The 26,974-nt window shown below is 44.8% G+C and overlaps 2 protein-coding genes across 4 annotated transcripts in view; both read left to right on the top strand.

Annotated features, from left to right (window-relative positions):
- The window catches only part of LOC143179245 (neprilysin-1), a 57,945-nt gene extending 39,516 nt beyond the window's left edge, over window positions 1-18,429 (top strand). Inside the window, exons 7-17 of one of the 3 annotated variants that reach the window (XM_076378374.1) lie at window positions 9,784-9,915; window positions 10,452-10,550; window positions 10,658-10,836; window positions 16,588-16,774; window positions 16,865-17,041; window positions 17,137-17,237; window positions 17,318-17,373; window positions 17,441-17,727; window positions 17,796-17,954; window positions 18,050-18,126; window positions 18,200-18,429. In XM_076378374.1, coding sequence (XP_076234489.1) covers window positions 9,784-9,915; window positions 10,452-10,550; window positions 10,658-10,836; window positions 16,588-16,774; window positions 16,865-17,041; window positions 17,137-17,237; window positions 17,318-17,373; window positions 17,441-17,727; window positions 17,796-17,954; window positions 18,050-18,126; window positions 18,200-18,299 — 1,554 coding nt within the window. In that variant the 3' untranslated portion in view covers window positions 18,300-18,429. Of the gene's footprint in view, window positions 1-9,765; window positions 9,916-10,451; window positions 10,551-10,657; window positions 10,837-16,587; window positions 16,775-16,864; window positions 17,042-17,136; window positions 17,238-17,317; window positions 17,374-17,440; window positions 17,728-17,795; window positions 17,955-18,049; window positions 18,127-18,199 lie in introns of all 3 variants that reach the window. The other 2 variants (XM_076378373.1, XM_076378372.1) reach the window with 2 other exon arrangements.
- Window positions 18,330-19,295, top strand: LOC143179246 (uncharacterized). Its single transcript, XM_076378375.1, has 2 exons — window positions 18,330-18,463; window positions 18,535-19,295. Exon 2 carries the CDS (start codon window positions 18,548-18,550, stop codon window positions 18,998-19,000), a length of 453 nt encoding a protein of 150 aa, XP_076234490.1. The 5' UTR covers window positions 18,330-18,463; window positions 18,535-18,547; the 3' UTR covers window positions 19,001-19,295.
- Window positions 19,296-26,974: the final 7,679 nt, after the last annotated feature.

Raw genomic sequence — 26,974 nt, 5'->3', positions numbered from 1 at the left:
ATTATTCGTCGCTGCATCGGTTCCCATAGCTCTAACTCAGCCTTCCGTTTTTGACCTACTGCAGTTCTCTAGAGACCTCATTTCATGAAACCGAGATCGTAAAAGAAGGCTGCGACTGACCTCGAATTTATTCGGCAAATAAAGGAAGGTGTAAAAGTTTCGAAAATGGTATCTCACAGGAGTTTCGAAAAAGCTTCAATTTCATAGAATCAGTTTCCAAAAGGGATTCGATAGTTTCTTCATCGCGATCGACCCTGTTGCACGGCTCGTGAACTTTACTCGACCGAGGGCCATTTTCTGTCACCCCGATCAAGTCGATATTCCCTGAGAAAGGCAGAGAAACAGGACTTCGAAAAAGGCGGCACGATAAGCGCCAGCTGGCGTGATGCGCGGAAAGTTCAAAGCAGTTTATCATGGCTTGGTGGGGACGGTTTCGTTATCAGGTCGCTGCGTGTACACACGCCCTCTCTTTCCCTCTCTTCGTTGATACGGGTGAACTTATGTTCCGCTTGTTTCGTCCCTCGAAACTTTCCTCGTCTGTATATAATCGCCTTTCGCGGGAAAATAATTAGTTCGACAGAATTCCCGCGTTCGACATGAAGCTCCTCGACTGAAGTAGGAGGCAGATGCTTGCCACTGATTGACACGTGTTTCAAAGTTACAAGAGGATTTCATTTCCTGCTTGCTTAACATGCTCACCTCTAAGCAATTTTACAGCAAATTCTGAACATACATTACTAAAACCAAACTTCTAACTACATTAATATTGCCTAGAAGTTTATTAATGTTAGGGTCAAAGCATTAAAAACAGATGCTTAATGTATTAACATATCAGAAACAGAAGTAGAATGCGATACAAGTAGAAGCGCCCAGTATGCGGTCAGACACGACTAAACTTAGCAATCACTTTCATCGATCCACTAGTAATGAATTTTCCAAGTAAATACGTTTGCATATCGAAAAGTAGAAACAACTCCAGAGAGCCAGCAATTACGATAACGTCTCTCTGTCGCAGGAGTTTTGGACTGTGAGTTCCAATAAATTAACTGGAATCACTGTCGCCCGGGAATCCAGCAAACAGCGGAATAACAAGTTGTCCGTGTTCGCGAGAACTTTTCGAACAGGGTACCGCTATCGGTCGGGAGGTTGGAAATTTTTCAAACAGTTAAATTGAAATTTATCGCGACGACGGAACGCGCTTCCGACGCTGATTTATATTCAAGCCCGACTCGAGGCAGGGAAACAAGAGAGCGAATTAAGACGAAAAGGTAGACGAGATCTCTTTTCCCTGAAACTACCGACTCTACCGCGTGTCTCGTGTTCAGTTGTCTTGCTGATTCTTCTCCATCGGTTTCTCGTTCTCCTTGGCGCAAGAGGACTACCTGCGACGAAGTATGGTTTATTGAGTACGATTTCCAACGACGTGGGTTCATGGCCCCAGCGAAATCTTCCCGCGGGACGTCCGACTTCTTAGACTAGGTCGAGTCGAGGGGAAAACGATAAACGACAAGTCGTTCCGGAGAAAAGTTTACGCGGTTACGAGCAAACGAAGGATGCATTTATTCTCCTGTCTTCTTTGGCTCCTTGTGTCTTGCTGAAAATTCGCGCTCGCGTATAATTCATAGATCCATGGCGGAGGAATACAGTATTTATAGCGACCTTGCGGAACTCGTGGATGCCGCGATCCATGTAGGTCAACGCTTCCCCGTTGTTTTTGGAAATGTGATCACTGGGAGCTAATCAAGTAACAAACCACTTTATCCAGGACGAGCAGAAGCACATTCTCCGAGATGCACTGTTCATTTTTCAAGCACCTACTGGAAATTAGGGCCGCGGTCCAGATCGATAGAGGAAACGGCGCCGTTAGTATCGCCCAAATGACATCCGCGAATCCGACGTTATCAACGAACCGTGTGTTGCCTGGCGAACTTGCAGCAAGAAGTTGGCCAAGTTGGGCGCATAGTTTACCCGCGGTGCATCATAACTGTCTGTCTGTGCAACACTTAGCTGGGAATTAATTCCCGCGCAAAGCGGTAATACTACAAGTGATTTGCTAAGATCGCTTCCGGCGTCTGCCGCGACGGGGCTCGGTTAACGTAGAACGCGCGCCAAGGCATAATGCCAAATAACGTAATAACGGGGGCGAATTATTGCAGGGCGAGTAGATGCCTCGGATTTTGACGTTTCGATGCTCGTTCGATCGGGGCCAAATTTTCTGCGAGACTCGATTAAACATGGATAGACAGGTATTCAATATCCAGATCGCGTGTTTACGTATTCTAACAAGATCTGCATTTAGATGGGCAACGGGATGCCGTTAAAAAATGCAAAATGAAATGAAATGAAATACGAGGTTGCAGGCTCAAAGAGCATACCGTCCTGCGGAATGTGTACTGGCTTTTTAGATCTACCGCGAGGGAATCCGACCGAATGGACGCTTTGATGCACTTTAACCGAATACATCGGTGTCACGGTGTGATCTTTGCACGAGAGGAAGGGTCTAGAAATGCGACCAAGTGTCCTGAATAGGCGACTCGATTCATTGGTGCACGATACGATGTCACTCCAGAAATAACGGGTATGGAAGACATCGACGAGGCAGGACCTGGGAATGGGAGCTATTCGGAAGAAGGACGCGAACCAGATGAAATTAGAGGTTCACTTTAGTGATTACACAACCAGAGGACTGAGATTTTCTTGCCGAATTAGTGACGAGTTCAAAAAGGAACATTTCAACGAGTTCGAATGGCAGAACGAGTGCAGGGACGACCTTTGCTCTGTAAAATTGCGGGGCTCGAGCACAATTTTCCGTTCGATTTCACAATATGAATCGATAAATGAAGACCAGCAGGGTATGTAGAACGAGGGAGGAGTCTACTAAGGGAGACAATTCTGACGAAGAGAACAAGGATGAGAGCAAAAATGAATGGCTCAGGACGTCCGGTGAAAATACGCGGGAAAATCTATTTCCTTGCAAACTGCCGTAATAAAGCGCAATAACGCGCATTTCGCCAGAGCCGCGCCAGTCATCGACTGTTTTCACTTCGGTTGGCACCAAATCGTCGTCGCTGTCGCCGTCGAGGCACTTCTCGAGCTAGAGAAAGACAAAGGAATCGTAAGAAGGAGAAGCATAATTTCAGATTTATCGTCCACTCGAGCGAATGAAAACGAGGACTCTGTTCGCTCGAGGTGATGCCATGTGGCTAGTTTTTGGAAGAGAAATTATTTTAAGACTTTTCCCTTTGGAAGAATCGAGGTGACTTAGGACAGCAAGTTTCGGGAAAAAGTAGATGCTAGATAAGCGGGACAAGTTATTCGACCTGTTTTTAGATAATTAATTCGGTGGGAGCGGAACTAGTGGAGCGACAAACGAGAAAGTGCATCGAACTGCGAGGATGGCTCGGCCCGTGTGAATTATGGGGGACTACGCGGTTAAAATTTGATGATAACCCTGGAATAATGTTCCTTGGCGCAGGTGAAACGCCGAGGTGAAACGTTCCCCCACGTTTCCCGGACGGAATTTAATTTGCGTAATTGATTCATCTTGCTACGCTAGCCGTCGAATGACGTACACTAAAGAACAAACGTCATCCAGTTCGTGGAGGGCTCCCTGTAATAGGTCACTGTGGGGCAACATTATGCAGAGAAAACAAATTTAACCCCTTCATAGATGAGCGTCGTTGCGTTGGTAACGGAGAAAATAAATTTTTCGCGGCTCGCAATTAAACAAGAGTCCTGGAAACGTAGTTGCGGGTTCAGTAGTAATTTAAATAAAGTACACGACGGCCCCTTTAGCGCGAAACTCGAAAGGATGTTCCTCTTCGAGCGTATAAAAGAAGAAAAAATGCGCTGGTTGGTTGAGTAGCGTAAAAGGGTAGAATGAATTCAGCTCTGTGTAGCAATTGCTGGGGCTGTTTTGGATTTCGATGCTACAATGGACGTGATTCAGTAATTCCAGGGGATAAAATACACAAGAGCTGTGAAATAGAAAGCGTAACATCGAAATCTGTGCTAGAACAGTATAATGATCTAAATCCGCTCTTGGTGCAATTACTGACAGGAAAGCGCTTTTGCCCTAGAAATTGAAAAGCAGATATTGGACCAATTCATAGCTCTTGTATATTTAAAGTATCTATCAAAAAGTATGAAATTTGAGATATAAATTTTGAAATTTAAAATTTGAAATTTGAAATTTGAAATTTGAAATTTGAAATTTGAAATTTGAAATTTTATATTTGAAATTAAAAATATCTGAATATTTTAAAATTCAGTGGTTTACTATTTTTCTAAGCCGTGGAAGCGTCAGAATATATATTCGTAACGGTAATAAATGATTACAGGTTGTTTGCAATTTGGCACAGGTTCCAGGCAAGTCTTTGACCAGCGACGACCACGGCGAAGTGATTTCTATTCGCGCCAACAGCGAATTGGCAGAGTAGCGGAGGTTCCTTGCCGTTTAAAGTGGGCGCCAGCCAGTGTCGGCGACGGTTCGCGCATCATCGACCAGCGCTAGTGCATTAGCAATAGAGAAATTTCGGAGATCATAATAAAGAGCCGTTCGTTGGATAAATAGTCCTGGCTGGCCTACTTTTTCCAGGGCAATTCCCCGCACACGCGGCAAATCGCTGCATTCCGTCAGAATTGCAACGATACCCTCCCCCAACCCTTAGAATCAACTCCTCACGAGGGATCCTCGAATACAAATCAAACCGTGTTCGCCTCGCGAGCCTGAAAAGGGGAAAGGTTTGCGTATTGGCTTCTATTTCCTTTTTTGAACTCCAACGTGATGTTTGGTCGGAGAAACAGGGTCTAATTCTCAGAAACTCATCCTGCAGTCACGCTGATCATTCTAAGCTTAGGGGATGCAAAGTATATAACCTTGGTCGCGCTTTCATTTACCCTAGAGGATTTTTCGATCTATTATGTGCCGTTCTGCTTGCTTCAAACGCAGCAAGACTGGAAAAGTTTCCTTGCATTACGTTCGCTCTTCTGCATTCGGAATGTGATCTCGTTATCTTTCCTTCCTTACGTGTTTCTGCTCTAGATATTGTAGAATCTAGAATCTAGATATTTTCGTTCAATTTAACTTGTGTAAAGTTTCAGACTTCGTGGATGTATTTTTTCGTAGATTGAATACAGATCAATAACTTACAGAATAGGAGGAGATATATCTCGTAACGAAGCTAACTTCCCCAAATATTTCACGTTCCCGTTTCAACGTTCCATTCCGCGCCAGAGATCGTTAATTTAGATACAAGGCTTCGATTAAATTTAATAAATGCCTTGTTCGAATTCCGGTCAGAGCCGCTATCGGTATTAACCCGCTCGATGAATATTAATGTTGTTGTGCTTCCGGACATCGCGGTATCAAGTCGCTCCCCTGGGCGTTCTTGGAGCCGTGTTTCCCTTCCCGTCGTTTCCGAAAATGGAATGTCATCGATGTTCAGGTTCATTTCTCGATGAAATTCTTGCCAGAGGAAACATTTTTATTGCAATGACGTAGATCTAGTAAGAGGGTCATTTAAGAAGAACCATTAAGGAAGTTGCAGGTTTGAAATTGCGATTTCTGACGCTGGTAAAGCACTTGGGAAATAGCTGGCATATTGATGGCAATCGTAAACAGGAGGAATAATTTTATAGAGCTACACAAGATCTACGATCCAATGCGAGGAACATTCACAGTTGTTTAAAATTCATCCGTTATGCTTTTTCTAGTTCGCCAATAAATGGCCAAGCGTTTTTCCTTGCCCGCGAAAACTGATTCAACTTTCGATGCTCTGGTCCATATTTTCTATGATTTTCTTGGTGTGCGAGCACTGTAAATAGCTCAGTTCGATTCAATCGATTCATCGTGCGCGCAAGAACACTTCTCGACGCATTGGTTGGGAACGGAAGTTTTGTCGGCTCTGATTAATGAGCTGCGGCAAATGGTCCAAGCTTTTGTTTAATATCCCTCGGATTATATGCGTTCGTTTAATGAATTTTCGCGTAATGCGCTCTACGGAGGGAAGCAAATAATGTTGATAATTAAAGGTTGCGAAATGCAGGAGTAATGAACTACCTTGCTTCTCTGGTATTCTCTAATTCGATAACTAAATTGTGACAAATACTTACTAAAAAGAGACTTTTGAAACAGGCATTCCGCGGTGAAGAACAAATGTTTGAACCGTGTAATCAAGAATTCAACACTTCGTTTTCAGAAAGTTCCATCAGCTTTAAGTTCAGCATTTTTCATAGGATAACGGAATGAATATCTTCAGCTGGAGTTACCTGTGTCTCATTCTTTTTCAAAAGAAATCATAGGAAGTCAGTAATGCTCAGTGATATTCGAGCGAGTGCACACAGCGTACTCGCATCACTTCGCTTTCGCTCGAAAACGGCTGATACGCGACGGATTAAAAGCTTTCCTGTCCGCAATGAATCTACGTAAGCAGTTTTCCCTGTGATTTACCGCGGGAAATCTGGCTATCGTTTGTGTCGCTCTGGCCTTTAGCACCAATACCGTTCTCTCTTCAAAACGCGACCGCTTTCCGAATGCTCGTTGAAGACGTGATAAATCAACCTGGAAGTACTCATTAACGAATGAATATTAACCGAATATTATCACACTAAACAATTATTCTTTGTTCACATATTAGTGGTGTAATCCACTAAAGAGATTAACAAATATCAGAGTATCTTAATCCATACGTTCGCGCACACGGTCCACCATCGCTTCAGCACCACTCTAATTAACAGCTGAAATTTTGGTGAACGCGCGTTGTCAGTCGAGCGATCGGGCGACCACAGACGTCACTTGCGTCCATCCCTCGGATTTTAACCCTTCTACTCTTTCCTGGACGTTGTCAGTACTAAGGGCATGGATATCGAGTTGAAATTCAAATTAATGATCTCCCGAGGGTCGCCATTCATCGGGTTTCTTCATCCATAAACGTCATACAGGGTTTCATTTTTTAATATTCTTCCCTTGAAAGTAACTGTCCCTCTTTGTAGCTAGCTCTTGCAATTTTTCATGCGAAAGGTAACTGTTCAGTCTGCGATTTACTTTTTACGATCAATGGCCAGTTGCCATAGATCTGGCATAATTTTCTATGAGTCCATTGTTTTGTCTGTTAATTACGGTGATTCAGTATATCCACGCTCCACTTTGGTTAATTCCTGAAAACGACGAGCAACCGCGAGGCAGCGCGGCTTTGTTGCATCGGTCTGCCCGTGGATTTAATAAATTCACCCTCCTACCTTTTATACCGCGGCACGAGGAAACCGCGGTCTGCATTTTACACGATTCCGCGGCATGAAATGCGACGAGCGTTTTTTCTCTGCCACACAAGCCCCTAGGGGGATAAGCCGTCGAGATCTAACTGGCGCAAATAAACTGGCCGTAGTCGAGGGAAGGTGTAATCGGATTCACCTTATTAATTCAGTCTCGCCTACCTGTGTTCATTAAGCGATTTGCGTAGTAGGGCGCCGCGGATGTGCACTCTTGATGAGCTGTGACTACTAACGTTTCGGTTTTGGTGCTTTTGTAACGAGTTACGAAGGAAGCAGGTTTCGAAAGATTCTTGTGGAAAAAGAAGGATCCAGAAAAGTTTACAACTCCTTCGACCTATTAACAAGTGGTGGAGACAAAAAATCAGTCTGGCCATCGAGACCAGTAATCGAATCCAGTTCATTAATTCACTCTCGTTTGGAAGAGGGTATCCGTTTCGCAAAACGTTCTGATTTCGCTCGAATTCTCAGCAGTCAGGTTAACTTTCCAGGATCACATTTTAGGACTTTTTCCTCGAGAACGCTCGACGTGGTATTTGGTAACCTTTTTCATCCCTACGTTCAGCCCATTTTCCTTTCTCTACTTTCGGTCCTTTTCGTCTCTTGTTTGCTCTAGGGTAGTTGTGATCGTGAGTTTTTATTTGGAGCCAGAGTCCTCTTCTGGCTGTCCACGTACGTATCACTCTGCTACTTCTGTTGTGTATACAATAATACCTTATTTCTTGAAGACCTGTATCTTTGGTACAAATTCCATCAGTTGATCTTAATTAAGGTAATCCTTCCAATCTTTTCAAAAAATTTGCTTCATTATTTCTAATTTAGTTTTGCCTTATAGCCACAGAATTGATTTTCTACTGTGCGTCTAATATTTCGTATAGGAAAGCAATCTAGCGGGCTTTCCTGCAGCCTTAAAATATCCAACACGCAGCACCTAATTGGGCCTCGGGGCTTCTCTTTCTTCCTCCAAATTTTGTCCAATTCTCTCGAATTTCTTCATTTCACTAGGTCTCTAGTGAGTTCTCAGCCGGCGCTCCTTTTCGCGCTTCCAATTCCACGGGCGTTTTCCTCGAATAAAACACGAGCACCAGCGGATATTGCTTTAGTTACCATACCATTCGGGCCTCTTCGAGCCGACGAGCTTCCCCGTCGCGACTTCATTTATTTACCGAGGGAGAACCGCGCCAGATCGGTGGACGCGGCTGGAGAACACTCGAGGACGGACCGTCGACGAGGACCTTCTCCCTGAAATCAATCGCTCGATCCGTGGCAACTCGCAAAATTGGGTCGCGTTATTTTTGCGAAAAGGGAGGAGGCGAGGGCAAAGTGGGCACGTCGATCCAGCAGAAAAGGGAGGTTCGCAGGCGGTGACACACCACTGGAAGAGGAAATGAATTCCTCTGCTTTGTGCAACGCTAACGACTTCAATAACGTTGCCCATCGACTCCAATACTCCTTTTAATTCGACGGACTGTTAATAATGTCTGCGTTACGACTGCTGGCGAACACAAATGACAAAGACGTGCGGAGCGTCAGGCTGAACTCGTCTCTTATGTTCGATCACAGTGTCACTCGGGTCACTCGAGTTAAAATGTGCACTCGAGCTCGATGAGCTTTCGACATGGTGTACAATGTTAATGGAAATGATTCTGAAGTACTAAAGAATACGAAGCAATCAAACTTGAGGTGATTTCGCTTCACTGATTAAGACATTCTCTGCCTTGTATTCCAGCCAAATTTTCCCATCCCTACAGAGAGGAGCGTTTAAAACTCCTCCAGCAAGACTGTCGACCAAGACGACGACTGGATCCAAGTGCACTTCGTCGAGTTCTTTTTCTGTCCTCCGAAGGCAAAATCGCGTCGAAACTTCCGCACGAGGGGTGAAAAAAAGCTCGATAGTTGTGGCGTTGCGCAGCATACGCTACTGTTTGAGGCGGATTCCCGCGGGCCGACTAAAGCGCACCTAGGGTGGGAAAGTTCCGGCGGAAAGTATGGCGAAGATAGGACCAAGGAGCGTCCTCGATCATGAATAGCCCCGATAGTTGCCTTATCGCTACGGGGGTTGAATCAATTTCGTCTTTTTTCTCGGCGTCGTGCCGGATACTCGGCGCAAGACGCGCCGCCGGAAGCGTCCATCGATCTTCTTCGAAATTATTTACGCCCGGGCGATTCCGACGCTTACCAGGAAAACTCTCGTTTGAAAGTTTGAACACGGTTATCGCAGGGAATTAATAAATGTTGCTGGAATACGTTGCACGGCCTCTTGAGCCTATCTTTGAAAATAATTGAGATTTAATCACCACGGTGAGAGGGAAGCTGTGAGAGGTATCGTGAGAAGCATCTTTGAAGAGTGTAATAGCAGTTGTTAAGTGGAAACAATGGGCGGGAGGGTAATTTCAAACTTGAAGATGAGTGAATGTAGTCTGACAGCTAAGTGGAATGCTTGGATTGGGTGTGCGGTTTCTGTCAGAGTATTGATCTGTTTTAATTGCCGCTAAGTCTGCTTGTCACTTTCAGACGAAAATGGAGGAACAAAGGTCGCGTAGGATTCAAAAGATTGTTGAAGGATTCCTCCCGACGACGATGAACCCGAAAGAGAGGGCCTCAGAGACCGATCTGCTGCTGCAATTCTGTTTGTCCCTCAGCAAGGTAAGGAGTCTTTTAAGATAAGGTAACCCACAATCAAAAAATTGTTCCTCATTTTTTTAATAATTTTTCCTTGTGAATTCTGAGAAGTTATACAAGTGATCTACTCAAGAAACTATGTAGTCAACTTATTCAGCATTATATATTAGATAAACTACTCAGGCAAAATTTGATTGATATCGCTCTGGTGATTGCAGAGAAAACAGGTCAGAAAGTTTGACAATGCTTCATATGAATATTAGCTATTTCTTTCCTTATGTTTCTTCATATTTCAAACACTAAAAAGCACCCACATCGACCAAACACATAAAAATTTCAAAACCGTACATATCTCTCGATTCTCCATAGAAATTGAACATGTACGAAGCGTACTTGGCCTTAAATGTAGCTAAAAATATCTTTCCCATTTTTGTCAAGCTATCTCAGAATTTATTCCCACTGTACCATCCCCGCGTCCCAAAGGTGTCCCAGGTGACATCATACACGTCCCTTTCACATCGTCCCGACCCATTCAATAACGCCCCGCTTTTACGTGGCAGATCTATCCGAAGCACAAGGACCTTTACAACTGGGTGGACGTCGATCAGAGGGTTTACGTCCCTTTCAACATGTCCTATCTCCAGGAGAGCTTCGGTTATGTGAGTAGACGTTAACGCGAGACGCGATTAAGTATCGACGAGACGGTGCCTCGTCGCCGTTCACGTGGCCGGAGAAAATAGATGATTTGCTTTCGTTCCTGGGTTAGATAAGGTGGGGGACGCTGCTGAATGCCACTATGGGCGCTGCCACTGCCGATCTCTACAATCACAGCCGCAATCGGGATCGATCCGCTTACGGTTTCGAAGATCAGCTGATCTACGTCTACGTCACCGCTCCTCGTTACTTTCGCAGCCTCGGGAAACTGCTGAATCGTTTCTCCAGAAGGTAAGGCGCGACTTTACGGCTCGATAAATTGCATAGAAGAGTCCATCGGATCCTCCCTTCGATCGAAGCTTGTGGTCACGGTCAGCCGGGATTTCGGGCGCGGACCTTGATAACGCGAGTACCTTTCGAAGGATAAAACTTACCCTGGTGTAGACAGCGGTGATAAGAATCGATGAATATTTCTTCGAAGTTTCGAACGGGTTGAAACAAAGACGAATGGAATTTCCCTGACGGTTCCAATTCCGTGATGTTTCTGCGAAACGAAACAGATAGGATCAATTCTCGAGGTTCTCTGCCTTGGTGCTTTTTGATAAGAATGAATTTAAGTCCTGCTCGAGAAATATTGCAGTCGGAGAGCACTGAAAACCGCGCTGTCGTGCATCCCCATTCGCGGTGTATCTTCCAGCAGAGGAATCAATTCGATTCTTCTTCGTTCTTCCGCAACATTAAGCTCGATCTGTGGAATATTAAGGCCTCTGACTCGGCCAAATTCGCGAGCTTAATCGAATGCCTTCGCGGCTTCTGATTTCTGACTTAACAGCTGACTACGCAAATCTGCGAACAGGTCGGATCCACCCCTCTGTCAGGCGCTGGGATTTCCACCGTTGTCTGAAGACGAATACGTTTTCACGGCGGGGGTGGAGTTTGATTTCTGTTTACTGCAGTAATTCTCAACTTCGATCATATGTATTTGGAATATTACGTAGTTAATTTCAGAAATTACTAAAGAAATTTTCTCTTGTCTTCTACGTTTAATCCGAAATATTTTTCAATTATGAAAACATGAGTTTAATGATACCTTCTGAATAAATTCGTGAGACGTATTTTAGAACTCTAGAAACGGTGTGAATTTAAAATTGTATAAATTCAGAACAAGAAAATCGACATCATCGATGAGAGCGAGAGGAACTAAACCGTCCAGGAAATTCAATACCCAAGTCGCGATGAATCTTTGAAGATTTCAATTCTCGCCAAATGAACCTCTGATTTTGCGAATGCTTGCCTTGGATAAAAATTATATTCCTTTCGCATTTTAAACTTTTGTAACATGATGTCGAAACGAGTAATCGTAGTAGAATAAATCTGCTCGTTAGGCTTCCGCGCCATACGCAACAAAAATATTCGCGGATCGATTGCGTTAATTAAAGCAAGGGCAAAACGTGTGTTCGCGAGTCAGGGTGCATGCGGGTTATTCAGCAAGAGCTCTCACTCGCAGCACTGCAGTACCATTTTAAATAAAAAGTTATTATCGGTCAGTGGTATTATATTATCGTCTGTGGCAATTTGTTCATTAGCTGAACGAACGGGCCGAAACGAAAAACAACAGAGAATAACCGTTGCAGTTTCGAGCATTTTTACGATCGCTATTTCGTCGCAGAACTGCCTGTAATATCGCCAGTGAAATACTTTTTCGCAACGTTAGGGATTCATGGCAGACCCCCCTGGGGTTCGCAATTTTCTTCTTTATGGGCAATATTACGAAGAGATTTGCGTGCCGACACGCGTTTCCCTTGATTATACGGCTAATTGATTCATTGTTTTACGGTTCCTTCGACGAGAACCATCCGATGGCAGAAAAGCGCGATTTCTACCTTGCGATCTAAATACGAATCGATTTCAGTAGGTCGCGGATGACTGAAATATTACATTCGCTCGATTTGCAGGTTTCCGATTCGTTCGTCCCCCGTGGAGCGGAACATTTTGAAAGCCAATATTCGAATCGATTATGGTCTCATAAAAGGAGAGAAAGCCAAAGAAAAATGCTGGTTCTACCCATATCCCCCATTCAATACATCCATTTACACGTGTTGGGAATTGAAATATTTACCCTGTTCTTTGCCGTACTTTTTTACGCCGTATCAACGCGGCAAATATTTTAGAGAGTAATATTGAAACCCGTCACTTTTTTGCGGAAGACATAAAAACTCTACCAAACATGACGGTCTAATTGGTATGAAAGTTTAAACGCATCGATTTTCCCTGTTTAGAATTAATCTTCAAATGGGGCCGTATGTATACAGAATACCAATAATGAATATTAAAAATTTTCTGCTAGTAGAATATGCAGCATGCATACAATGCTCGTGTTTTTGCGATAAAAACAGGCACGTCCAGCGAGTTAGATATTCTTTCGACATAACTTGCTGGAAAAATCTATAAGTCAACGTTGAGACAGACGTTCAGGAAAAAGCTTTTACCTCCGTGACAACTTTGATAGCTGAGTGGACCCGAGACGCTCATTAATTCGCATCGATAATGTGCAGCCATTGCTCAGAAAGTTGGCGACACGTCGCCCGCGGGAATAAATAGCGCTCGGTCACTGCGGATTCACTAATGAATAAATATTAATGAAATGAAATGTGGTTCTCTGACAGGATGAATTGAATCGCACCACCGTAACTGCATACGTCTTCGTTAGCCTCGTCGAATACGAGAAATAGTAATATCGTTAAGTCACTCTGTGGACGAAAATCGGAAAACGCTTTAATCGTCGACGATAATTTGGGAAAGTGGTGAATAGTGGTAATTAAACGGGAGAATGAGTCCCATTCGAGTGATTGTGTTTTCGAGATTGTGTTCTACTCGATTTAGTGGCGATCATTTAATCCCTGACGCGAAAATGCTCGATAAAAACGGTCTTCGTTGAGGCCATCGAGTTAGTCGTTGATACATATCCCCAGCTGTGAGAATTTCTCGTTGCGGATTAATATATCGAATTACGCTTGGATTGGGCCGCTATCGAGGGTATATTTGTTTGTTCGATAATTGGGGCACATCGTGGAACAACAAGCAGCGGGATCTTTCTGTGATCGAAACGCAATTAAGTCGCCCCCGGCTCAGTCGATTAGCGGCCAGTTGGGTTACCGTAATTCCCCGTTTTTGCCAAACTGAAAGCTGAATTGCGAAGGGAGGCCGGAAAATACCTCCGCAAAGTATTCGCTACTGGATGAAGTGATATGATGCCGTTGAAACGATGAACCTGTCAGAGAAAGTTAATTTAAAATTGGGAATCTGTCAGTGTCGAGGATTTGTCGAAGTGTACTTGATAAATAAATTCCACTGGAAGACAATTTCGCACAATGGCTTCTGGGCAGAAACTGAAAATAATATTCTAGAATAGGTCAGGCGAGCCAAAATAGAAAGGAATACAAGAATACCTAGCTTATCTAAACACTTTAAAAGAAGAAGATACTTAACGTTCACGAGCAAACTCTCTAACACAGAAACTCGGAACAATTTTACCGCGATATGAAGAGGAAGCAGAGCAATTTTCATTATAGCTCTCTCGGGAAGATGCAAATTAAACTTTTACGGTAGCGACACGACTAGAAATTTTTGTACCTATGCGAATGGAGGATACAGATTACAGAACTCGCTGATCACTACAAAAAAAGTCTAAATTATTTTTCGCTTCTTGCACCGTAGCAAAGCTTCTCTGAAAGCGTCGCGATTTTGCGCGCGACAGGTTTTCATGGACCAACAGCTTTCACAATAGCAACGCGACCACACGGTGTTTTTATCAGGACTGCTCGAGCCCTGTTCCGGGGAAACGACGACTCATGCTCGAACTAACTTCCCCAGCGTCGATTACCAAAACGTACTGATTACATTAAACGAACTTCTCGCCACGGTTGGTTGTATTCCACGTTGTACGAGACAGATTGCGCGTTCCGCGGAGGTTCGCGTACGCCAGCGGTCGTCCTTGCGACGTAGCAGAGCGACAGATTTACATAATGCACACTTAGGAATGCGCAAACAGCACATGCGTCGCTGAACGACGACGGTGTGTCGTGTCCTGTCGAGGGACTCGATTGAAGTCGCTGATATTGATGTACCGCGTGTTCTGGGAACTGTTAGCGTTAGACGCCATTTCAGAGAGAGTTTAATCGATGATTTTCAAGAGGAGTATCGCGGAAACAGAAGGTGAAGTTAAAATATTTACCAAGCAACGACTCAACTGCGCATCGAGAAAGGGAGGAAAGTACTCGAAGTTATAAACGTTTTTCGAAGCTGCGGGAACATCGAACGGTTACCGCTGAAAGAAAATGTTTCCATCGAGGGTTGAATTTAATTAGAGAACAGAGAGTTGGACGTGTAAATTGGCTTCGCGATCGAGCTCCTTGAATTGCGGCCACTTGGGCTATAAGAGGAGAGCAAAAGTTGTAGGCTATGAGCCTCGAATATCTTTTACGTGGGTTATTCGGTCGATGAGCGACGAGGAATGTTCATTTTTATGAAATTCAATGTAACAGTAAATTCTGCAAGTCGTATTATAATGGTAATACCATTCTTCACGTTCGAGAAAATTAGGTTCATATTCCCCACAGTTGCTGGAATGTCTAACACGCTTAAAGCAGCAAACTTTACTTTCAGCTCCGAGCATCCCTGTCAGTTCAACAATAGCCAAGCTACGATAATCATGAGTTATTGACTCGGTATCCATTTAGCCTTAATATTGACAGAATAGACTGATAGTCGAGCAAACATTTCGGGATTGCGAAATGCAGCTCTTGGCAGCTAGCACGCGTAGCTCGCTATCTTTCATAGACAGACACAACAGGGGATGAATGCAGCCAGCCAGCGCGATAATTACTGCCGAAGGTATTCTGCGCAGCGAGAACGAGACTCGCATCCTGCCACCAATCTCCGCTCGGTCATGTATCGTCCTTAATACGCGGACATGTTCTACTTTCCCTGTGAAAAATGTCTGCGAGTTAGTGTTGCATTACTTGAACGCCTACGCGTATCGCGAAACATCTTTGTGTCATGAATACCGCGGGAGCGTGAGAAGATGTCTGACTACGTCTTAGTTTCTTCTACTTAATACCATCCGACGATTATCGGGATTCATTAAGAATTTCCGGACTGACGTGGAAATTAGTTTCGTTACGAAGCAACGCCAGCCATCGGGAATAGTACTTTCACAGAGGAACGGTAAACTCGATGAAAGCTGAGCCGTACTTTGAATGTCAGAGAGATCGTTAGCTCGCGGAAAATCATCTCCTCTAACATCCACGAGCAGAGAAGTTCGCACGCAGGCACACACATCATTGTAGGTTGCGGTTAATAAACGTAACGCGTTCATAAATATTAATGCCACTAGCTAGCACGCACCGTAAATCGGTGCCTAATTCGTCCATTAGCTTTCGTCCAGAAATTTCACCCCACCTGCGCTATCGTAGTTAATGCCACCGAGCCGGAAACTGAATTTCTGCGTCTACGGAATTATCCACGGTGTGGAACGCTCCCTTCGTATCTGCTCCCTTATAATTCATGCCGCCAAAGGAAATGTTTGAGTTTGCACGAAAGAATGAACTCTCACCCTATATCCTTTCTTCCTATCGTTATTCCGAATGCAAAGCGGATTGCAGAAAAACGGGGTATAAATTCCGGACTTTCTATAAATGAGCTTGCACTTCCGGTCGGCGCGAGCAGCGACGCAAGAAATCGATAACGCTAATTCGTTATGCTTTCGAGGGCAGCTGTTCATTATTATAGCTCCGAGGCTATTATCCCCTCGATGAAATATTGCCTACATTCACCGCACTCGTTTCGCAGAGATATCTAATGGAGATTACGGTCTCTCGACTCGAGTCCCTCGCTTTAAAAATCGTTATTTGCGCTTTAAAACGTAGCGACCGACTGTCCCATCGGTTTCGAATCGCGGGCAAGTAATCATCGGACTGAGATCTATCCGCAACGAGATATAGCGAATTCGAAAGGTACTCACCGAGCTGTCTTCTTGCCAAGGATCATCCACAATGGGTTGTTGCTGCTGTACGCCGTGGATACCCTCCATGACATCGTGAACGTGACTGCCAGCAAGAATTGGGAGCTCTCCTGTTTCAGATTGACGAAGGAAGTGTTCAGCGAAGTGGTGGGCGCTCTCTACGTGCAACAGTACACCCCTCAGTATTTGGAGACGTTATCCAACAGGGTAATCTTCTGAAAAATTCAATTTTATCATGTAGTCTCTAAAGATAAAAATTAGACCTAGAAAAATCAGTAAATTGTATGGGCTGATTAGGTGAGAGGACTTTTCGAACGAGTGAAAGAGACAGTAGCTGAACGAATCTTGGTAAAGTCCTGGCTGGACGAAGAGACAAGGACGCAGGCGTTGCTGAAGCTCAATTCATTGCGGGGAAGATTTCACGTGTGGCCTGGTTTCTACAATGAGAGCCTACTGGCCCGCGAAATGGCCGAGGTGAGGCCTTGTTCACGATTCTTTGCATGCAACACAGCTATGGCTCGCGATGAAACATTTGCGTGCCACTTGTGACCGTCTATCACTTCCGGTAGGTGGAGATCGATCCGGACGACTTCTTCCTCAGCGTTTTGAGGCGGTTCCGACAGATTCGCACGGTGGACGACAAAGTTCTGCGGAGAAACGTCACCGAAAAGTAAAGACCTCATCTCACTCCTCATTTATAAAAAAACTAGCGAGAAATTTGGATAATTCTTTCATGTTCTATTCTTACAGACGTCGTCATCCCTATAGCGTGAACGCATACTATGAATCATCAACGAATACAATCGGTAAAAGTGATCCATATCCTATCTAAACGACTTTAAGAACAATTGTGAAGCCTTTTATTGATTTCAGGCATCCCATTAGCCATGATGACAGCTTGGGCCTGGTCCTGGGACGGAGGCCCCGCGTACTCAGCACACGCGACCCTTGGATCGGTAATTGGCCACGAGATTCTCCACGCTTTCGATCTCCATCGACGTCGACTGCCACTGGATCCCGATCTGAACGTCGACCAATGGCTCTGGATCACGCCAGAGTCCTGGAAGAGGTTGGAAGCGAGGATCGAATGCGTCGCGAGACTTTACGCGAGAAGCTTCTGGAAGAAGGTTCAGTTTTATGGAAACGATGTTGCTGTACAGGTGGGAAATCGTCATTGTATGCTTTCTACTCTACCAAATGCTAATATTGTTTAATCCCTTATTTTCAGTTCGATTGGAACGTGACGAGGAATGAGAACGTCGCTGATATCGGAGCCTTGCAAATTTCATATAAAACCTGGCACACTTTGACGAACGGGAAGGATCGAAGTCTTCCTGGACTGGAGGGACTTCGACCGAGCCAGCTTTTCTTCATAAGCGCCGCCCAGGTGAATTTGGAAGTTTGTTTTATCGAGCTAACCTTAGAGTACACAGTACACAGCTGTGTTAGAATTATTAACTCACTCTCTCAACTTTGTTTCAGACTTATTGTTCTAACATGACTGCCGAGGCCTACATTCTCTCCGTTGAACTCGACTATCACACTCCACAACCTGAAAGGTGATTCAAACTTCCTATTACCTAGTATTATAAAACTGCCTAGATTTCTAACACTCTATTCTTTTCTGTTTAGAGTCAACGGTATAATGATGAATTCTCAGGCGTTCGCGGACGCATTCCGTTGCCCGATCGGAACCAAGATGAACCCCCCAAACAAATGCACCACCTGGTGATGATCAGGCACGGATCGTTTTGCCGACATTTTCATTACTACCAGTTCTCGATCATTGGGATTCGGCTCGAAAACCGGCGTCTTACAGTTGGAGACCCCGCGACGTGGGTCAAGCATTTTGTCAGCAATTGTCGAGCGATCCTGCGTCGGAGGGAATCGATTCAGGTACTCCAAAGAATGTCCAATGCAGCGTACATCTTGTTCGCGTATAAAGACTTTATGACATGTTTTTCCAGGAATTCTATCCGGATGATTGAGCAGAGTCCAAAGGAAACGTCGCGACGAATGATCGACGAGCACCGCGTCAGTGACGTCGCTGAAGCTCGTTCGATCGCGACGATGGAGGATCGATCGATACGAAACGCTTGTGTTGCAGAGAGGGACGACTGCGCGGGAGTCGATCTCCCTTCGGTCGTCGTAAGCTCGTTTAAACGCGCCATTAATGTTAATATCTCTCCCTACAACGCTTTAGAGGACCTTAGATTAATCATAGTGAAAGCAATAAATTATACGGAAGAACAAAACAGAGAGAGACAGTGGTTTAAGCAAAAAAAGAAAAAGATGAAAAAGAAGACGTACACACGAGTAAACATACGTACACACGCAGAATATGCAAATTACAAAACGCTTCGGTCGTTCAGTTTGCGACGAGTCGGTAGATGTCGGTGGTGCTTGGAATTAGCGATCGGCGTTGTTAATTAGCAGAAGGTGCAATCTTTAGAGACGAGAGATCGCGTCGCGTTTAATCAGGGAATGGCGGACGAATGCGATACGAGTGACAAGGGGCTCGAAATTGAGGCTGAGACGAGCGGTTCTCCAACAGGGCGAACTTGAGACGCGAAGTTTCTCTCCTTCGCGCTCATTCGGGTCAGGGCTCGACGGTAGCAACTTTCAGAGTCGCGCGAGCAGCGAGCGTCGAATGTTTAGAGATTAGCGAAGGAGAACGGCTTGAGCTTGCCGGTGGAATTTCTCGGCGAGAACAAAGAGGGTTGATGAGGATTCTCGAAACGGAGTTGCCGAACGCGAACTGTAAACATTTACGAAGCGGATCTAATTTAGTTTCTCGCGCACCGATTGTCTTCGCTCTTGTTAGTCTATACACTCTGTAAATAATTCTATCTCCCACCTGATCCTTTTTCAGTTTAGTTTAGTTCAGCTGGGAGAACGTGAAGAAGACGTCCGCGTCGCGACGTACGCGGATCAACTTCGTGCCGCGGGGGTTACCCCTCGAATCACGCGATCGTCATGGCTAGAGTCTATCCTACGACGGTTTAGAGACCAGGCTGATTAGCGCTCGCTTTAATTCACCTTGTATTTCGCTCGGTTCTTACCTTTACGGACACAAGCACTTGGATTTACGCTTCGCTTCTATGTCGTGACACCGTTTCGCTCGGTTCTCGATGGAAAATCGGCTTTCTGTTGAACTCCAGCCTGTCGCGACGAGCAGCGCACTCAATCCTTCAATGGCACAGACTGTTAACCATAGTGTGGGACACTTTTCGTTTCGATTCAACGATTGGAAGGAAGTTGAAAATGTTGCACTTCGATTTGACGTTTAGATATACTATATTAATTTACAGTCCAAGCCTGACTACGCTGAATGTCTCGATACTGACGATTTCAAGTCACACATGTTTTTATTACACAAATATTCACATCGTGCGGCACTGTTCTACTTATTCTATTTACATGGTTATTTGAAGTACCGTTTGCAAAGCTGTGCGCTGCTTGCCGCGGCGCTATTTCCCTTGGACGTCGAACGGAAACGCTGGTTCGTATCCGTGACGGAGAAATCAACGATAAACGGCGATCCGCCAAACAAATTTCCGCGAACCGCAGAAATTTCATCGTCGTGAGCCGACGGCTAGCGAAGGTTGTTACAATTTTAGTGCGTTTACGCAGGAATCGCGATCTGTGATATTCTTAAGCAGTACTTAAGCAATTCGGGAGGCTGTTCAACGCGCGCGTTCGCGATGGTTTAGCTGAATGTTGGGACCCAAGGTGACCATAAAGTGCGAAGCCATCGGCAACGGTGCTAGGACTCCCCCCTTCGAATCGAAAGCATAAAGTCACGTTACTTAAACACTGTTGTAAATGTAAATGGCTGATAACTCATATGGCAAATAAATATGGTTTATATACAAATCTTTGTATTTATTTAATACTTCAATCTGATTGTGTGTAATTGTTATTAACAATATGTATGCCTGAAATTATTGTTGACATAATTATTTAATGAAAAATATCAATTCTTCGCAAAATACTATCAGTTACATTAATCACGAAATTCCTACTACTTGAAGAACTTTTCTGATTGGTTCCCCCTCCACCCCGAGAGAGTATAAATACCCCTGCAGTAGCAGAAGTGTCTCAGTTACCGCGGATCATCGGGCGGGTGCGGACCCTCCTCGGGATCCTGGAGAAACTCCTGAGTCCTGAACCTCCCTGAACCTCCCTGAACCTCCCTGAACCTCCCTGAACCTCCCTGAACCTCCCTGAACCTCCCTGAACCTCCCTGAACCTCCCTGAACCTCCCTGAACCTCCCTGAACCTCCCTGAACCTCCCTGAACCTCCCTGAACCTCCCTGAACCTCCCTGAACCTCCCTGAACCTCCCTGAACCTCCCTCTTTACTGCGTTCCCCTATTTTTATTCACCCTATTCTATTCTATCTTCTAATCTTCTCTTCAATCTTTTCTGCATGACCTCAAAATGCATATCATTTTGATCAAATTTAATCATTTGACTTTCTGTATATGCTTTATTATTAACTTGTCCGGACATCCTGTATTTAATTTCGAATCGATATTATAATTTTAATTCTTACCACATATAGCGCTGCACTCTTATCTCTTACTTCATGCACAGCTGCTAACGTTGAGCGTGATAGAAAAATGGTAATGGGGCTTTAGAGCTTCAAAAAAAGCATGAGACAGAAAAAAGCGTTGCTGGTCTAGTATACTCGTGTATGATGTGAAACTTAAATCTCATAAGATGATAGGCCTATCCTATAGCTCGTCGTTGGTAATACTTCTATAAGTTCTATAACAGTGATTCGATTTCCCTATCGCAAAGAAAACAGACGAGCATCTCGACGTCCCTCTACTTCTAACCCTACGTAAAATATAAACAGTAACGCGAGGTAGAAACCGACAGTGTTTAAACGTGTCAAAAATCGACGTTTTATACCCATATTGTTCCGAAATTCGATTCACACGTGTGAAAGTTGTCGTGCAACGGAAAATTTAAGAGAATGAGTTCTCTGAGAGACGACTTACCATGTTACCGGCTGCTTGGCACCTCCTGATCCTCTGGGTAATTCGAGCAAATCGGAGACTCATTCAGAGACCTTCATTATTTATTGCACGATCGATCTGTGCAGATGCAACTGGTCTATTGTCCCAGAATGAGCACGGCACGTCTTCCCTACGTGTCGGAATTCGAATACGTTCCATGGTTTCACCCCTCAAGGAATCCCGACTGCCCGTCGCGATTTCCTGCAAGACGAATCCGCGATGATTTCAATGTTTGGAATCGACCATCAATCGAAGTCAGAGCTGTGCTGATTTCTTACTCGAACCCTGTGGAGGAAAAGTGAATTCTTTTGTTAGCTTTGAACTTAGAAAATTTTTTAAAAAACATATGTCTGAAATAATTTTTTTGTCCATAATGCTTAACAGAATTCCTGACACTTTGAACAACAAATACAGTATTCGGTGGGAACGCAGTTATGAAGAGAAAAAGACTCGAGGAACGATCGAAAAGGGAACAAGAAAAATTTTGTTCAGTATTAAATTCAATAATATCGGAAAGGTGAAATTTCAACTTTATTCTTCATTCAAAGTTTCTATTATCAGTTTTCGTGAATAATTTATTAACATTGTCATCAGACTGATGTACAAGAAAGGTTTGTGGTAATTGATCACGCGCTAGATTCAACCACTATGAGAAAAATTCCGCTACAGAATCCATACGTGATTAAAATTCGTCAAGAGACGGTCTTACAACTGTATGGCTTGAAATTTCAAAGTGTGAGTATAATAGATGCCTCAAAGAACCGTAGTTCCTCAAGAAAGTATTCCTAAGCTTTATTAGTGACCCGTTGTTGGTAACTCTGCTGGTTATCCACCGTGGCAGATGCATGATGCATCGATTGAGGGTCAGAAAGTTCAGCTATCTTGTCATACGTCGATAAAGAAACTATTCTGAGTGTATAATGAGGTGTTTTATCTGTCATCGGTGGAGATACCAGAAGAGCAGCCAAAATTTCGCGGACAAACTTATTGATCATGCGATTTTGAATAAGGTTGTTAACGCAGAGGCAAGAGAAGAGGTGATTAACAACCAGAGCCCGAATTATATGGGCTGCAACATTGATATTGAAAGTCCGACTTGTGGTCAGACGTTCTTGCATGGAGAACCTGTTCTCTTCAGTCAGGTAAAATGATCAATACAGCGATAACAAATATTCTATCAGTGTGCATAACTCTCGAGGTCTTTTCAAATTTGGTTGAGATCGTCCACAAGGTAGACGATGCGATTAGTTCAAGAAAACAGGAGCTCAAAACAGAGCAAAGTTGCGTTGAAGACAACCAGGACGGCAATAAACAACAGTTTATTCAATTTTAGGGTTTTTGCTGTTCCTGCGACAGGGAGGTAAACATAAGACGTCAGTTCGGTGGTTCGAATGACTCCTTTGAAACTTCTCAAGCTGGGGCCAAGTCAAACTACAACAAGAGTACAAACAAGCCTCGCAACAGGTTACGATCACAGTCAGAATACACGAGTTTAGACGACAATCGGATGGCGCAGCGCCAGCAGGGAAACGGACCACGATCAACTGAGAAGAAGTCAAACGTGAAGGCAAATCCTGACAATAGTCGAACGATTGAAAGTGGCACCTCCGCGTCAGATAACTGTCGGGGGCAGGACGAGAGATATAAACTGAAGGATGCTATTTTGACGGTGAAATCGCGCGGAAATAAAGAAACAGAGAAGCTGAATGAATGTCCTGTCTCAAGGATGAGCGAAACCTTCAGCTCGCCAGTAACGAGTTCCATCTTTCGGGAGAAATATTCGAGGAGACCCGCTGACACTTCGTTTATGTCGATGTCGCCTTTGTCCCCGGAAGTGATGGCTGGAAGGCCGCCAACCAGCGATAAAATAGCATCAAGCGTCGACGTTGCGCAAGATCGAGCGTCAGGCTGGAAGAACGATGTTCCTGAGAAAGAAACCGGAAGACCCAGAGACAATACAAGGAGACGGGATCAAGGGAAGGATGTGGCTGAGCAGAGGGATCGATCGAGACAAGAGCAGCGAGCAAACTTGAACAAAGTTGACTCTAAACATGTAAATTTCAAAATGGAATCCTCCAACGCGAAACGGGGTAGTGGGAAATTTCACTCAGAATTTTCGAAGACAGAAGTCCATGAGTCAATGAAGCAAGGAGGGAGTGCAAAGTATTCGCCACTGGTTGGCCAGGCGAAAGAGCGAGTGAATCAATCTCCCAATCTAATTGGTTCGAAAGATCTATTAAGTTCGACCAAGTACGTGTCTACAAAGAAGCCAGCGATAGGAAAACGGGCAGGGAAAGCTGTTTCTGGGAAGGACACGAAGGAGACCGGACGCAAGGGATGTGGAAAGTGCCGACAGTCTGAATCCTTCCACGGAAATGGAGATCCGCCAGCGAAGTCTGGCAAGAAGAAGAACAAAGTGTTTCCCGGCGCTTCGGCAATCGATTCTCTCGCGATTCGACCTGCTATGCATTTAAACGAGCCTTTAAAAAATTTGTCGACAGGTGTATTGAATACCGATAGGTCTTCGGCTCGGAGGGCTTCTAGGCGAGGTAATTTAAATGGAGTAATGGAAAGTACGTCCCCCTTGTCCGATATTATGGCGAAGAGTTTTAATGAGAAACATGGGGTAGTGGGATATGCCGGGTCGAAGGGTAACGAGGGAAATAAGGCCTTAACGGTGGCTGTCGAGCGAGACAAGGTGGTCTCGAAGACGCTTGCCTCTGAAGAGAACGTACTTCTGAAGAACGACTCCTTCAAACGTGAGAAGAAGTTACTGACTAAAGAGATAATAAAGAACTACACGCCACAAAAGAGGACGTTGAAAGACTTGTCCTATAGGAAGCACGATCTTAGAGATACCAGAAATCATGGAAGACACCGTGTGAGGTCTCAAAGGAAGGCAAACTTCAGACGTTCCAGAAGACATCTCCGAAGTCGAAAGAACGCGCAATCTAAGCGACGTAGACCCAAGCGATTCGACGGCGCGCGCTCGAAAAGGAGTCGACGAACGAGGACGAAGCAAACGGACGACGACAAAGCGACCGCGTCGGGGAATCAGAATTCCAGGCGCAACGTCCAAGTGTACATAGACGATTCCAGACTCTTCAAGGGCCGCGCAAACGGCGAATCAAGGTCGACCAAATTGGCGCATGGTTCGGCGAACAATGAACCGACAGAATTCGCTGGTGGACAGGGGCGGGATGGGAGCAGGGGCGATTCGATTTCACGGAACGGGGCCAATCGACAGGACAGCCTGGATAAACAGATCGAAGAGAAGTTCAGTCGCATAAGCGACGCGCTGAAGGAGGACGCGATGGGGTCGAAAGCAATTTCGACGGAGCAGACGAGCAACGATCAGGCGGACCAGCTGCAGAAGGATATCGACGGTACAAATTTGCAGGATAAATTTGACAAACCGGAGGTTGTCTCGGCTGGGCAAAATAACGAAACTCCTGACGAAGTGGAGTATTCCACTGACCTAGCTCCTGGTGAACAGGCGGGCGAATTCGATGAGAGAGCAAACTCTGATCAATCGCTTAAAAAGGACAACGGGGTCGACGAGAAAGAGGATGTTTACCTGGGACATCAGAAGGACAAAGAGGCTGGGGAACACTTGTTCGCGAGTTTACAGAATAACCCATCTGTGAGTAACTCTGGTGGATTAATGGATAAGAGTTTTTTCTCGACGAATGCTGGCCTTGCCATTTCATCGACGATTGCATCATCGATCGACGAGCAAGTTCGAGCGATTTCGAGCTCCGTTGCGGCAAAGGAGATCGCAAAAGCAAAGCTCTCTGATTGGACCGACGAGAGAGTACTTGCAGACGTGCCAGAGTTGGCTACGGAAGCGAGCACTCAAGGAACGCAATCTTTGATTGTGATTGATGTTTTCAAGGTTGATAACAATTCACTTCGACAATTATCTCCTACTGGTAGTTCCCAGGAGTCTGATAGTCAATCGAATGTGGTCAAGGTACCAAGTTTGAAGGAAGCTTTAGGTAAATCGTCGAGGCAGTCTTCTGAGTTCAAGCCAATTTATAGAACATTTCAGACCGTCGAAACCACCACGTTGCTAGTGACGGAATCAACGATTATGACGGAGCAACCACCGTCAGCTGAAAATACAACGATAGAAACTACAAGTGCACAGACAACTATGATAACTGACGAAACTTATCGACCATCTATTAGACCGTCAGAGCACATGACAACAGAATCGGCTGGAGGTGCCGAGTTTCATAAGGAGATTTCCATTGATGAGACTACGTTTGCTGATGAAACTGATGCACCCATCACAACTGAGCTTATGACTGACATTCATAAAAAATTCGTGGGATTAGAATCAAAGTCGGGTAACAAGGATAGAAAGAAGAAGCTTCGACTAGGCTTTCCAGGGAGGAAAAAAAAGCGGACTACGCCCTCAATGACTGAAAGCAAAGATTCATTGGTTGTCAGTAGTTCTAAAACTCACAGGAACGACAGGAGTTTGTACAATGGCGATTCTAAGTATCGTGTGGGAGGAAAGGATTTGGCACGACCAGATTCCGCGGTGAAATTTTCCATTGAGGCGGGAAACGTCGACTTTGCAAAACAAGAGGTGGGTGTAACGCGTAGCTACCTTCGCAAGCAGCAAAAATACGTTCAACTGACGGTCCATGGACAAAATGAAGCTCAAGTTCCAGTAGGTTCCAAACTTTCTCCACAAAATTCTGAATCTGGAGAAGAAAATCAGCGTAACGAAGTTCAAATTGGAAATAACCCAGCAGATGCCAAAAACATGGCCAACTGGATGCATCCAAGGTTCACCACGACAGACACGCCAGAATATACGGATAAACCCAAGTACAGTTTCAGTCGAGTTTCTTCTGGCAAGACGAGATCCAGATCCCCCAATCAAAGCGTAGAGGACATCCCAGGAAGAATACTTTCACCCTGCTCGAGAAACAGAGGTCGCAGGGTCGAAGATTACAACCTACAGAGCAGCTGCCAGGTGAACCAGAGACGTCGACGTTTGCTATCCATTCAGAACTTTAAGGGAGTTAAAAGTGTGGGTCACCGATCGAAAGACCGGAAGAAGCTGCACGAAGACGAAGAGAGTTTCGTCAAAGATCAGGACGAAGATATGGAATACGAGGACAACCCGTCCGAGCATCGGAAGCGCTTGAAATCACTCCACGATAAGAATCACGAAAAATCGAAGAAACGAGATGCCACGAGATCCTCCCTAAAGAGAAAGAAAGAAGAGAAGAATCGTAGTAAAAAGCACTCGATTTCTTTGCCGAAAGAGTCTTCGGAGGATTATGATTACGCTTCGCCAGAGGAGCAGGAATATGATGAGGATAGGGCTTCGCTGGAGGAGAGGAAGGCTGACGATCCTAACA

This window comes from Calliopsis andreniformis, chromosome 5, assembly GCF_051401765.1.
Source record: "Calliopsis andreniformis isolate RMS-2024a chromosome 5, iyCalAndr_principal, whole genome shotgun sequence".
NCBI classification, from domain to species: Eukaryota; Metazoa; Arthropoda; class Insecta; order Hymenoptera; family Andrenidae; genus Calliopsis; species Calliopsis andreniformis.
This window is presented reverse-complemented; position numbering and strand designations above follow the sequence as displayed.